The sequence below is a fragment of the Denticeps clupeoides genome, chromosome 5, assembly GCF_900700375.1.
Source record: "Denticeps clupeoides chromosome 5, fDenClu1.1, whole genome shotgun sequence".
In the NCBI taxonomy this organism is placed as follows: domain Eukaryota; kingdom Metazoa; phylum Chordata; class Actinopteri; order Clupeiformes; family Denticipitidae; genus Denticeps; species Denticeps clupeoides.
This window is the reverse complement of record NC_041711.1, coordinates 28,656,468-28,670,854: the sequence shown is the minus strand read 5'-3', so window position 1 is coordinate 28,670,854 and position 14,387 is coordinate 28,656,468. Positions and strand designations below refer to the sequence as shown.

The window sequence follows — 14,387 nt, the reverse complement described above, 5'->3', positions numbered from 1 at the left end:
AACCTGGAGGAAACGCACTCCAACACGGGGAGAACAGTCAAACTCACAACCTTGCATGACAAACACCTACACCAAAGTGCAGCTCAGCAGCTGCGCATTAATATGAAAACAGGCCTATAAGAGTCGATTACGTGCTCGAGGGTGATGGGTTCCCAAGGTCTGGAGCAGATGGACAGATGGAATTTAAAACTTGCGTTGATTCATTTTTAAACACAGACACACACCTCCAACCAATTTGCTTCCTCTCCACCTAAAATTCTAAAATTATGACAAGCTGCTGTTTGCAGTCCTGCGTTCCCAAGTTCACAACTCGTGATCGTTCAGAAACAAAAGGTAACAAGAAATATTGTTTATTACAGTCGTATAATACAGATCAGGACAAAGACACATTCAAAATGTTTACAATATATACAGTTTATTTACAATTGCTTCTACCATTATTATTTGATATTTTTTCACAAATCTGTTGTACTCAGTCGTCATACAGTGTAACGAGGTAGGTAATGGAGATGTTTGCATTTCAATGGGGGCAACAAAAAAAAAAAGAATAAATGAGCTAAACATTTGAGTAAATAAAATATATTTTCAATTGATTCATCATTATGACTTAAATTATATAAAGATTTACAGACACGACATACTGTATAGCCACAACACGACCATGTACCATGCCATCTATCTTCACCATGCCGTGATAGAAGTCCACAGGCTTGTTCCCTGGCAGATGGGCGTGTCCGGGGGTGACGGTGAGGCTTCTTGTCCTCAGTGCGCCCACACGTCCGCTGTGTCCTCTCGCTTTAGTGAGGGCCCCCCTGAGCGTGGCGGGACGTTCAGACTGGCCAGCACCTCCCGGGCCGATTTTCCCAGCATGCGCTGCACGTCGCAGACGAAGCGGTAGACGTAGCGCTTCCCCGCCGTCTTGTGGATGATGTTCTTGTGGTAGTAGTAGCGCAGGCCGCGGCTCAGCTTCTCGTAGTTCATCTTGGGCTTGTTTTTACACTGGCCCCATCGCTTGGCCACCTGGAGACAAAAGACCAGATTTCAGCATGTCCCTATCCAGGTCCTTCTGTTGGCAGAGCCGTGGCGAGAGCACCGACCTCGGCGGGGTCGGACATCTTGAACTCCCAGCCGTCTCCCGTCCAGCTGATGAAGGCGTGGCAGGCCGAGTCCAGCAGGAGCTCCAGCAGGAACTGCCACAGCTGAATGGGGCCTGATCCTGCGGGCAAAGGGGAGGAGACGGGGGGGTTCAGGGGGTGTCACCTTCCCCGTCCCAGGCCGGGGCGGAGCGGACACCGAGCTCTCTCACCTGGGTACGCGGACATCACCGCCACGTCGCCGTCCTTCTCCATGCGGTGGGAGGACGCGCTTTTCCGCTTGACCACGCGGGGACAGTATTGTTCTGAGCCTTGGGACGCAGGAGACGAGGAACAGGACGGGGCGTGTCCCGGCATGGGCGTGGTGTAGACGGCGGCGTAGTCGGACCAGTACGGCGAGGGCTTGGACTGCGCCTCGGTGTCATACGGAGAATAGTGCCTGTCCGTGTCACCTGAGGGACAGAAGGACAATGTTTCTCGTGGACGTTCTCCTCACATTTAAATATGGTTTCCCTCACAGTGTAAAAGTTCTTACCCAGGTGATCCAGAGGGACCGAGCTGGGGGGCCCCCTGTGGCTGGCCACCTTCCCCGGGTTAAACTGTCCATCAGCGTCCTTCAATGCTGAAGTAAACTGAAGAGGGGGACAGAGCTGCACGAAGTTCTGGTAGGTTTGTGGAGATTCCTGAAATCCGACGCTGGGCTGCTCCGAACCTAAACTCTCTGGAACTTTGGAAGAAAACAAAAAAGCAATAAGAATGTGATGATTAAAGACCGATTTTTCAGGACACCACTAAAGTCTCTCCGACAGACAGTTCTATTTAATGGAACAGTTGACAGCACAACTACACACTAGAAGACTGGAGGGTGGGTGGCAGCAGCACTAGCAGGTAACACACTCTCCTATGAACCAGAAGATCCAGGTTCAAATCCCACTTACTACCATTGTGTCCCTGAGCAAGACACTCAACCCTAAGTTGCTCCAGGGGGGGACTGTCCCTGTAACTACTGATTGTAAGTCGCTCTGGATGAGGGCGTCTGATAAATGCTGTAAATGTAAATGTAAATGGAGACCAGTTCAAAGCCTTGTTGGATAGGCCACTTATGTCTCTTCTAAGTTTATATTTTTGCTTTAAGTTGACATATATATATTTATTTGATATATATATATATATATATCAGGACTGTGGTAATTGTTTGTATTTATGTTGACTGTTGTTAATAAAAGTAAAAAGAATGTGATGATATTAAAACAACTTACTGCTCATGTTTGATTCCCAGCTGATGAACTCTTGATAAGAATCCAGATTCAGTAGGCCAGAATCGCTGAAGTTTGCTGTAAAAGGGGGGAAAGGGACACACACACGCGTAAGTAAAAATGCTTTGGTTGCTGCTGAGGGAACAGGAACGCTGCTGAGAAACGTCCGGTTAGATACCTTTAGACTCTAAAGGCGTCAGCTCTTTGTGAGGTTCCCCATAGGACTCGGGATAGGGCATCTGTGCGTGGCTTTTACCGTCCAGCAGAAAGGACAGGTCTTCACTGCTGCAGTCTGGGGGACACACAGGAACAGGGGGGGGGGGGTCACACACGTTCTCAGGGCCACAGTCCCGCAGGCTACGGCTGCTGAACACCGTTACAAACGAATAAATGGCATAACCTCACATAAACACGTCTAAACCGAGTTTACACTGAGCTGGGAATGGGGAGGAAGCGCAGATGGTGGGAGTGCGACAGGGTGCTGATGAAGGGGTGGAGAGGGGCGCTAAATCTGTTTAGAGAGGAAGTCTGGAGGAAAGGATTAGGAAAAGAGGGAGGGAGTTTTTAAAAAAAAAAAAAAAAAGAAAAAGCTGACCACCCCTCAGTCCCATTCAAACGTTCCCAAATCTCTCCACCACACACGCTGACATCCCCTTCCTCCTGGCGCGCTCGGGGTTTGGGGTACGTGGACAAGATGTCAAGGTGATGACGGCTCTCCGAGGCCGCAGGAAGTGTTTTGCACAGACCGTCCGGAAACCCGTTCAGAATTCCCACCACCACCAAAAAAAAAAAAAAAATTCCCAGCGAGGAGCAGCTTTTTTTAAAACTTGGTTTTTAAGTAGCGCCGTGTAACGGTGAGCGGAGTAAAACGGAATATTTACCACAAGACGTGAAGTCGAAGCCCACGGGGACCTCCTGAGTTCGGAAGTCCTCGGTGTAATACCCAGCTTGGTACATCTCCATCTTAAAAAATCAATTGGCAGATGGGTCAGGTCCATAAAACTGCGGTTCAGTGCAAGAAATGAACCGATTATTCCGTGTAATTACACGAGTAATTAACTGGTTTTAAGAAAAAGAAGCTGAAGTTTACCTCTCGCCTGATTTGTATTTCCCGTTATTCCCGGTGAAAATTCCCAAGCATTGGCCGCTCCGACTCGAGGGTGCCGTGGTGGGATCGTGTCGCCTTCGGGTGCCCGGCGCGGGCCCGTTATAAAGGGGGCGCGCGTGGAGGGGCGTGGCCCACCCCCCGCCGAGGAATGCGCTCTGCTTCGTGACTCGAGTCCCCAGAAACGTGGGCTTTAACGGCCCCTCGACGTCAGACGCCGGTCACGAGCTCGGCGGGAGCTGCGGGGTCACATCATCACTCACATCACTGACACTCGGCACCCCAAAACCTCCCTGGCACCTCTAATTGGGTTTTTTGTCTTCTGACTCGTGATATTATCGGACCATTGCGTCGTGTCCATTGCGTCGTGTCATTGTTTAATGGTGGAGTGTGTAAAACCTGATGGTGCGTGACCCCCCCCCTCCCGCATAGAAATCTCACAGTGTCACTCCAACCCATTTGTCTAATCTCCACCTAATATCATAAAAAAAATTCCCACGTGTCACGGTGGTTATTTTATTATTATTATTATTGATGAATAAATCCGATGTGATTCTTGTCGTGCCGAGAACTGCAGCTCTGCGACTGGAAGTCAGTGAAGCTGCTAGTAACGGGACGAAAGAGCGAGGCGGGAGCGTTTCGACGGCCCGTGGACGCTGCGTGGATGTGTTGGGGGGGGGGGGGGGGGGTATCTGCGCCCTGCAGAACAATGAAATCACGGCGCCGCTGGCCGCGCCAGATAAGGCCGCTCCCAGGGCGCCGTGTAAATAAACAGGGCCGGACGGGACGGGACGGGGTCGTGATTGGGGGTCGGGTTACGTGGGACGGGCCAGCGGGGTTTATGGTTCTTGCTTCTCTGAATCCACATGGCGTTTTTTTTTATTTTTTATGTGGATTCTGGAGCGCAGGACGCGCGCGATTTGGGCGCAAATGAGCCAAAAGCGCGATTCCCGTCACTCAGCAGAGATAATAATACAAAAAAAGGAAAAAAACCCACGAGGAGTTCCCACGGGGCCGAGTCCCAGGGAAAGTGCGTGATTGCGCGGCAGCGAAGGGGCCTGTCTGAGATTTAAACTGCAAACCCTGTTTCCGAGGCGGGCAGGAAACTGAACCCAGATCAGTGCGCGTCTTTAACGTGTAAAAAAAATACAAATAAAAAAAACACATTAACGCACTAATGTTAAACTAATAGCAATTAAAGAGCTTCGATACGTGTTAAATAAATCCACCCATACTCATGTATATCGAATTAACTATAAACGCAATATTTATGTGACCGTGCGACGACCTTATTTAAGTATAAGAACCTTTTTTTATTATTATTTCGACGTGGTCGAATATTATTGCAAGACGGCCGTTTTGCAATTTTTTTTTTCTCAGAAATGAAATTTGCTGCTTTTGCTTCACCAATGGGGAGGAAGCCTCGGCGCTTTTACTGTGACTTCACTTCCCAATTTTAGAATGGAGGGCGAGAAAAAAAAAAAAAAAGAGAGAGCCGCTGCCATCCGGTTATGTTCTGCGCGGCAATCGTCGCCATGGCTGTCGCCGCGGAATGACGGCGCGCCCGCAGTCCGCCACGAACACCGAGCCTTCCACCGTCCTTCCCCGCGGCGAGAGCACGGCGATGGACTGCACGATCAAGGTAGGCGTCCGGCCGGGGATGGGGGGGGGGGGATTCGAACCGCCAACCCGCCGAGCCGCCCGCCCAGCTCGGTTCACAGCTCCTTTCCTGCTCTTCCTTCCCGTTCGCGGTCTTTAATAACACGAGAAAAACCGCCGCAGACGAAAACGAGAAGGAGGGGAGGGGGGCAGCTCAGAACGGTCCGGTCCGCCGCGATTCGTTTTATCCGGCGATCCGCTGCGTTTATTTCAACCGGGCGGGGCGATTATAGTTCCCTTTTCTTTTTCTTTTCTTTTTCCACCCCAAAAATACAAAATAAAACGTAAAGAGACGCGCGGTAATTTAGGAAACAGTTATATATTTTTATTATCCTTTTTTTTAATCTTTAAAAACTTTTATTTAATTTGACTTGATGGCGTAGTGCGCGCGAAGCAGGTGGCCCTTGCGCCATCGGGTGACAGGGGGACAATGAAGACGCGACGCCCCATTTCTTCATTTTTTTTTTTATTTTTAATGTCTCAAGCGAATCGACGGATTCGAATCGGAGTCGAAGCGAAACTTTTAACAATTTATTTTTTTATACGCTTTTTTAAAAAATCGTGTTACAATGTTCTTTTATAATATTCCGTTTCGTTTGTTAAATAAAATCCGCGGCTCGCGCTCGTTTACGTGTCGATTTCGCGATTCTCTAATTATACGAATCTTTTCAGATTTACCAAGCTACGTCTTTATAAAGAGAAATGCTTTAAATCGCGTCCCACGAAAATGCGAATGTTATCACAGTATTTCTTTCGTTGAAAGGTGTCGAATTTGTAGGAGCTCTGCGCGAAAATGAAGGTGCGCAGTGCGGGGTGGAAACACTCGGACGGCGTGGGGATGGAATTTCGGGGAGTTGGGTGGATTTTCTGCTCACCAAACCGCGCGGCGAATTACATTCGTGTGTAATCCTTGTGCCGAAAATAAAGGAGGTGTGTCCACTGAACGAAAACACACACTCACACACACTCTCACACACACACACACACACACACACACACACACACACCTATCCGCGAGTGTCTGCTGGATGCTCCACTTTTCTCGCAGTTATTTAAAGAATAATTGATAGTAAACTGCAGGTTGTCAGGTGTCGTTATCTGAGCCCTGCAGGCTTCCTGCCCCAAGCCTCGCACTTCCCGCACACACTTCCGTCCCCTCCAGCTCGACACCAGGCGACAGCGACAGCGACAGCGACAGCGACCGAGAAGGCAGCTGCCGCTGCTCCGCGACACTCTGGCCATTTCTCTACAACTTCTGATGTTGCAGATTTAAAAAAAAAAAAAAAAAAAAGAAAAAGAAAAAGAAAAAAAAAAAGTTGAGAAACCGCAGTGCGCGTTTTCCAGCTCAGGGCGCAGCTGCAAAATCCGCTCGTCTTCAACTTCAACTTCTGCTTTTTCACGACGAGATCAACGTCAATATTTAAATAAATAATCATAAATATTACATCTCAACAGTCTTCAATCGGTAAATTAACAAATACAATTACAGGCGTTTTATTTCAGTTCAACAATATATATAAGATATATACAACCGTGTGTGTGTATAAAATAAACGTTATGTGTGCTTGTGTGTATTTATCGAATTAAGTGCGAACGAGCATTCAAATATAATTAAAAATGGTTAACTAATGTTTAACGAATACTGGTTTAATAAAATGCAGTAAGGGAACCGTTACTTTTATAAGTAATAATTCCCGATTCCAAATTGACGGTGTTGGTCCTGGAAATGTATTTGTAATTACATAAATGAATTAATGAAGTGTCCTTAACAACGTTTTCTGTATAGTATTTAATCCACATACTCTATGGAATGATGACTATGTGTGAGTGTGCATATATGTGAACTTTATAACCAATGATAAAATTCCTGCAGAAATTGACCAGTCTGCATGCTGAGGCACTGAACCTGCACATTTACTACAGGCTTATTCAATTCAATTATTTACATTTAAACTAAATTATTAAAATGTCATATATTTACTCTGCATTTTCTCGCTCGGCAACAGAATCTACGAAACAGCATAATCCTAGAGGACCTTCTTAAGGAAATTAATTCGGTTTCATCATGTTGTGCAGAGCAAAGTTTAAAAAGTGGCTGCTTCTGCTGTGAACAGGAAGTTAGCTGCGGCATAGGCGGTCAGACCACACGAAGTGTGTTTGTCAGTTTGGAAGACGTGTGTGTGACACAGAGAGAGAGAGAGAGAGAGAGAGGGGGAGGGAGAGATAGATAGGTAGATAGATAGATAGATATTATGTGTGAGCGGCTGTGGTTTGCACAGCACATATTCGTGGAGTAATTTTTAACTTTCTGCTGAATATTTGGATGACATACTTGGCCGTTCCGCCATTTTAACGACACGCGTGGTCTTGAAACTGCTAAAGGGCTGCAGCCACGGCTCGGCTCCTCGGCTGCCCCGTCTCCGTCCTGCTGTTTCACTTCTCTAATGCGCGAGCACCTCCCAGCAACAGTCACTTCAGTACTGCATCAGCACAAAGCTGAGACATGCGAAACTACGCCAGCGGGCGTCGGCGTACAGGTATCACCTCAAAAGGGTAGAGAGGAGGCGCGCTGTCCGCTCTCTGCCCACGGGCCCACCCTTCACTCAGGCCCGCTTTGTTTTCTAGCCTGAAACGGGCCAAATAATTTACAGAGAGACCCCCCTCCCCTGTTTCCTATCCCCTGTCCCGTGCCAAAAGGTTTCTCCGCACATGGGGGCCAGGTTTCCTGTGGGCCACCGAAAAAGCACAGCGCTGACGTAGACGTCCAAAGACAATGGCGGACTGGCCCAAACACACACACACACACACACACACGAAAAGAATTCACACATAAACAGTTTAGCACTCAGCGCCTCACACAGGCGCACATCCACGAACACCCTACACAGGCAGATCTAACCTGCGCTGCACTGTCAGTAGCTTTCTACACACACACACACACACACACACACACACACACGCAGTGCGGTTTGTTTCGAGAGTTCAGAGCAGGAAGCAGTATTCAGAGAGTTTCAGCCCGAAATAAAATTAGAACAAACTAAGCAAATGATGGCGCGAATGAGTACATTTTTGGAGTAAAGTTTTGTTGCGCGATGATGGTTCGTTTTCGGACGCCACGCCGGAGCAGATCCAATTTCCTCGACACTGTGAACGTGGGGAACAAAGGGGCACGTTAAAAAAGCGAACTTCTGATGCCTGTATACAACCACCGGTTTCCCTCACAGGAAGCGCTGTCTGTCGTATGCGAGGAAGAGTCCATCTTTGAGCAGACCTTCACCGCTTCTCAAGCTGTTCACATGAAGGGGGAGATAGCGGCGCCAACGGGCTTCCAGCAGAACCCTGAGGAGAACCCCGAGCCAACCGAGCCCAGCTGGGCGAGTTCTGGAGCACAGAACCCTGGGAAAAGAGTGGAACACATCAATGGGACCAGGTAGGTCACTAGATGGGATGCAGGTGTCCACACGCTGAAACCTTGATCTGAAAGAAACGCACGGCTCTTCGTGATAAACCATTTTCCAACGACAGCCGCGAGTCTCCTGTGGACTGCAGTGCGACCAAGCGGTCGCGGCACATGAGCAACAGCGAGCCATATCAGGCCCCGTACCCTGAACCCCGCAACGGCCCTCAGCATGCCACCCCGCCCAGCAGCACCACGGAAGAGAAGCGCGTCATTGTGCCCGCGGGTGAGGTGTCCTCGCCCGGCTTCCAGATTTTGTGATGGGCCTTATTATTTTATCAGTATGCTGCAGAGGAATTCCAAAAGCTCCAGATTTATTGAATAGAGTAATGTGAACATTTACATTACATTTACATTTACATTTACAGCATTTACCAGACGCCCTTATCCAGAGCGACTTACAATCAGTAGTTACAGGGACAGTCCCCCTGGAGTGTCTTGCTCAGGGACACAATGGTCTTCTGGTTCATAGGCGAGTGTCTTACCACTTGGCTACTACCACCCTGAACAACACAGCATAATTCTAACTTTAACAAGTTTTTGATTATCAATTTTTTTTTTAGACTGAATGGAATGGAACTGTGATGTTTGTACCAACATGTTGGAGAAACTCCAACATTCGCTCACGTTTTTACCTAAATGTTACCCAAACGTTACCTAAACATTACCTAATATCTAAATGTTACATTGAATTTGGATTTTAATGACCACTAAAAACCACTCCAAGGGCTCAATAAAAATCACATTTAATTTATTGAAAACGACTGCATCTACCGTAAACTGAAACCCAAAGTAAACGTTAACAATCATGAAGGGTTTGGGTAACCTCAGTGTTAACAACACGTTTTTACACAGCTGTCCTGCTTTTCCTGCCCACAGACCCCGAGGTGTGGACACAGGACCACGTTCGGCAGTGGGTAGACTGGGCCATCAAAGAGTATGGACTTGTAGACGTGGACGTGTCTCTCTTTCAGACACTAGATGGCAAGGCGCTCTGCAAAATGAACAAGGAGGATATGATGCGTCTGACGTCTTCTTACAACACAGACATTCTGCTCTCACACCTCCATTACCTCAGGCAGAGTAAGAATCTCCATGCTGGCTGGATAGCTCCACCGCTCACAGCGAGTGCTACCTAGCATGATAAACTATTTCTAGATTCTGAAAAACGCATTAAGACCCATTTGAAGTGGGGGTGACCTCCCCTTGCTCAACGTTTGTCGTTTTGCTCCCAATCCCCAGGCAGCCCCACTTTTTACCCAACAACACCAACCAACACGCAGCAACAGCCCAGGCTGCAGGTCAAGGCAGGTAAGAGAATGGACCGTGTTGAAGGAGCCATCAGAAAATGTACATTTTTTCCAGGATTCCATGGTAGGGTGGCCACCAAATTTATCTCAGGGAGGACACTTTTACAAACTGCTCAAACTACTCCACAATTGAAGGGCTTCACCACTTGAATGCACAGTTCACATCTTCTCGTGCTTTTTTTATTGTAGCTGCTTCACGTGAACTGACCAATCAGCACACAGAAAGGTCCCTGACCTGCACAAATGCTGGTAGTTTACAAATACTGTCCTATCTCAGAGTGTCCTCCCTGACATGGACTTGGCGGCCATCGTATCGAGTCAACAATTTGTGACAGAACTTCAGACAGGAAACAGCTGTGCCATGGACAGGAAATGGGGGAATGGCACCTTGTTTTAGGACACAAGTTACAGTTTTGAAGCTAAAGCTCCAATAAAAAGACACTAATCCCAAGGAATTCAAGGACAACTCAATCTCCTCTTTGTTTTCTTACTCTGATCTTGCCCATTTGTCTTCAGAGTCTTTAAATCAGGACTTCCTTCCTCCTATAGTTGAACTCTATTCAATTGTTCTTGCTTTTTGTGATTGTCTCCAGAAAACAACTTTGAAGAAATCAGCAGAAGGAACAGTTGGTCATCAAGTGCCATGCCTGGAGTTCCAAAGGGTAAACTGACTGACCGATCTCACTTGCTCACGTGGATAAAACCACATTGTTTTCTTTAGATTACACCAGGAACATGGCAAACGTATTTTTGTACATGCTTACAGTTGATCCTATTCATGATGCAGGTTCTCCTATAGAACACCAGCACAGCAGCCGAGTAACAGACCCCACATCAAGAATTGTTACAGGTGAACTACCATTTCCGTCTTCACGTTGTCAGTTATAAACATTAGACACTTTAAATACAACAACATACAGGGTCATATAGATGTAAATCTATATTTGTTGTTTCATTGTAAGTATATCTCTTTAACTGGTTTAAATTATACCATTTGAAATCACAGACCCATACCAAGCATTAGGGCCGATTAGCAGCCGCCTGGCAAACCCAGGTAAGAATCTGTAGGTCATATGAATTCATAATACAAAACAGGCTTCATGGAAGCACAGATTTTTAAATCAATTTTATATTTATTTCCAGGTTCTGGTCAGATACAGCTTTGGCAGTTCCTGCTAGAACTTCTGTCTGACAGCAGCAATGCAACAATCATCACTTGGGAAGGCACCAATGGTGAGTTCAAAATGACAGATCCTGACGAGGTGGCCAAACGCTGGGGTGAGCGCAAGAGCAAGCCCAACATGAACTACGACAAGCTGAGCCGCGCTCTCCGTTACTACTACGACAAGAACATCATGACCAAAGTGCACGGCAAACGCTACGCTTACAAATTTGACTTCCAGGGCATCTCGCAGGCACACCAGAGCCACAGCACTGAGGGCAATGTGCTGAAGTACCAGAATGAGGTTCCCTATGGATCGCCCTATCACAGCCATCAGCCCAAAATGAACTTCATGGGCTCCCATACGTCCTCAATGCCCGTCTCACCTGGGAACTATTTTGGCCCTCCATCTTCATACTGGAACACAGCGACAGGGAGCATGTACCCCTCCTCCACCTTGCCACGCCACCCGGCCACCCACGGCCATCTGACCACATACTACTGAGGGCGCTCGGCTGGACTCTTCCGACCCTAAACTACAAATGACGGGCTGGTTGTCGATGAAAATCAATTTGACGTTTTCATGTTTAATGTGGAGAATTGTAGACCTAGTTTAGTCAGATGCAAGTAATTTCCAAGATATGAGCAATTCTTAAGTATTAATTACGCTCATTTAAATGAACACCTTTGCTCATCATCATGTTCAGCAGTTCATCTCCTTTGGGTGTGTTATCTATAAGCGTTTTATATACACTTCTGTGTACAGTGTAAAATACACAGTAGCCCTAGTCACTGTTAAACATACTTATTGTAAATATTATATACATATTGTCTGTGCAGACAGAAGACTGGGACAATGAACAATGAACGGTGGACATTTCTAGGCTTTATTTAGTCTTTCTGTTCAGTTATTGTACAAAGGTCTGTCTCTGTCACTCTCAAGTGTAACATTTCTAGCTGTATTTGAGAACACACGCCTTAATTAAATGACTAAATGGTGAATTACAGATCATTGCTGTGGGCTCAAAAACCACAGAGCATGAAGCACAGTGAACAGATAAGAGACATGACTGACTCACACGCCGTGAAACGCTGCATCAAAACAATCCATCTAGTGTCCTTATCGCAGTCAGCACTTGTGCTGTCCCCATGTATGACTTATCCTCGTCCCTCAGTGGAAATGGTTAGCATCGCAAACAACTTTTCTCTCTTCTTTGGGTTAGCCAGGAGACACACAGAATGGCAATGGAGAAAGCAGATACAGCAAGACAGGTGCTGAGGAAAAGAACCGGGACATTCTCTTCATCTGCAGACAGAAAGAGATAGACTCTCAGAAGCTCAATTCTCTATAATGCATTAAAACTATAAACCAGGGTGAATACAGCTCTGGAAAAGTGACTCCATAACCACGGCTAGGTGCTGTGTGGACCTATGCACATACCCAACTGTATCGTCTGCTGAAGGAGGAGCTTCGAATATGCGCTGAGCTGGCAGGAATACGCCACCGGCACGTTACTGACGGGCACGTTTGCCCTCACTTTTAGCATAATCTGTCCTCCGGCCACGAAGGTTTCATTAGACTCGTTGAAAACCTCTCCACCTCCTACAGGCTGCAGACTCAGCATCATTCCATCTCCACCATGCACAGCGACTTGACAGCACAGGGTGATGTCGGGCTTTGAGCAAGATGACCGGGTCAGCTCAAGCGGTCCTGGTTTGATGAAGGACTAAAGTGAGAATGTTTGCATGGTCAAGTAGGGAAAGTTAAATCAGCACATGCCTACACACAGCACCATCCGTACGTACCGTACACAAACAGCGTTGTGCCATTTCCAGTGACCAATTGATAGTCACCATTGTAGATTAAGGACAGGGAGCAGAAATAAGTCTGCTGATCAGACATCTGCGCCCTCGTCAGCTCCAGTGACAACGAGTTCCTGTCACCTGGGTCATGCAGCTGGACTCGCCCACTATGTTCAGGGGAGGAGTAGTTGTTCAGGGGAAATACACCTACTGTCCCGCTGCCTCGCTTTCCAAACCACCAGCGGCGGGTTGTCTTGCTGAGGTTTGCATTAGGTGGGGATATATGGCACGGCAACACAGCCGTTTCCCCTTCCTGGATTCCAACAACTTCAGGCTGCTTCAGAACGATGTGATCACATGCTCCTGAAAAGTGACAAGAAAGTAGAACGCTGTTTCCAATCTTACATTTACATGTACATCATTTTGCAAACGCCCTAGAGCGACTTGCAATCTGCAGTCACAGGGACAGTCCCCCTGGAGACACCCAGGGTAAAATGTCTTGCTCAGGGATCACAAAGGTGGTAAGTGGGGTTTGAACCTGTGATTGTGTGGTCTCCAGATTCATCGGAGCGTGTCTAACACACTAGGCTATTATACCAGCCATAACCTGAGCCAGGGTCAGTCCTAGCCTGTTTAGCGAGATGGGTGACCAGCCCCCCCAAAGAATCCTCAGAAGCCACCCCCTCTCCCCACTCTGCCGTAAGCCGCAAGCACGGCACTGACCACTGAGCCCATCTCGAGACACTGGGCACAGGGCAGGGACTCACAAAGTTTGGGGCGCAAGACCACCACAAGACACACACACATGGCAGTAAACTGTTTTTCAGGACTTCTATTGGTCGCTGCATAAATCCCGGCTCAACGCCACAATGGACTGTATTAACCATTTAAATTGACCAACTATCATAGAATGAGGCACATTTCTCCAATGAGTCAAGATGCCACATGCTAGCCCTGAAGTGGAAAACTGTGCTGTGAAAACAGTACATCTGGAAGTAGCTCGAGAATCAGCGGAAATCTATCAGCGACAAAACGTTCAAGAAAAAAAAGCAAAACAGTGAGTACCTGTGCAGATCAGAAAACACGATGTGATCAAAAGGTTCAACATCCTCCATGTGGCGATCAGCTACAAAGAAGAAAAAAAAATTTTAACTACAAATGATTAGTACTGTTATTACAGACCAGATGCATCAGGTTTCTAATTTACATAATTGAGTCACTATGTGCAAAATATCCTTAAACATACAAACATGTGTTACCTTAACATAGGTTTTGAAGGAAAAAAGAGTCGTAACGGTGTCCGGGTCTGCTCATACTTCCTGTGTAAGGCAGTTTAACACCTTCTGGTGTGTTTTTCTCCCTTTAGAGCTGCAGAGCCCACCCACACTAACACCAATCCAGATACAAAGTAGCAGAAACAGAAGGTTAATCACGCACATTTACATAGATAATCTGACGAGTGCAGGACATCTGTAACTCTGGTGCTTCAACACAGAGATGGATTGTTGAATAAAGCACATGGTGACAGAGGAGAGAAAACA

General features: G+C 47.1%; 3 protein-coding genes across 6 annotated transcripts; 1 reads left to right on the top strand and 2 right to left on the bottom strand.

The window, feature by feature from the left end:
• Positions 1-334: 334 nt before the first annotated feature.
• etsrp (ETS1-related protein) lies at positions 335-3,527 on the bottom strand. Its single transcript, XM_028981419.1, has 8 exons — positions 3,441-3,527; positions 3,232-3,313; positions 2,529-2,642; positions 2,354-2,428; positions 1,630-1,821; positions 1,307-1,546; positions 1,098-1,216; positions 335-1,020 (listed from the first exon to the last, which is right to left on the bottom strand). Exons 2-8 carry the CDS (start codon positions 3,311-3,313, stop codon positions 763-765), a joined length of 1,080 nt encoding a protein of 359 aa, XP_028837252.1. The 5' UTR covers positions 3,441-3,527; the 3' UTR covers positions 335-762.
• A 1,417-nt stretch (positions 3,528-4,944) lies between these two features.
• Positions 4,945-12,045, top strand: fli1rs (Fli-1 proto-oncogene, ETS transcription factor-related sequence). Of its 4 annotated transcripts, XM_028981807.1 has the most exons (10): positions 4,945-5,097; positions 8,339-8,544; positions 8,640-8,797; positions 9,451-9,654; positions 9,814-9,882; positions 10,475-10,543; positions 10,648-10,731; positions 10,888-10,935; positions 11,025-11,114; positions 11,285-11,454. In XM_028981807.1, the coding sequence occupies exons 1-10, from the start codon at positions 5,008-5,010 to the stop codon at positions 11,317-11,319; spliced, it is 1,053 nt and encodes a 350-aa protein (XP_028837640.1). In that variant the 5' UTR covers positions 4,945-5,007; the 3' UTR covers positions 11,320-11,454. The 4 variants fall into 4 exon arrangements, with proteins under 4 accessions (XP_028837640.1, XP_028837639.1, XP_028837638.1 ...); XM_028981806.1 differs by having other exon boundaries at positions 10,681-10,731; positions 11,025-12,045; XM_028981805.1 differs by having other exon boundaries at positions 10,669-10,731; positions 11,025-12,045.
• LOC114791184 (uncharacterized) lies at positions 11,917-14,168 on the bottom strand. Its single transcript, XM_028981808.1, has 5 exons — positions 14,106-14,168; positions 13,912-13,972; positions 12,850-13,209; positions 12,485-12,754; positions 11,917-12,349 (listed from the first exon to the last, which is right to left on the bottom strand). The coding sequence occupies exons 2-5, from the start codon at positions 13,952-13,954 to the stop codon at positions 12,228-12,230; spliced, it is 795 nt and encodes a 264-aa protein (XP_028837641.1). The 5' UTR covers positions 13,955-13,972; positions 14,106-14,168; the 3' UTR covers positions 11,917-12,227.
• Between the last annotated feature and the right edge of the window lie 219 nt (positions 14,169-14,387).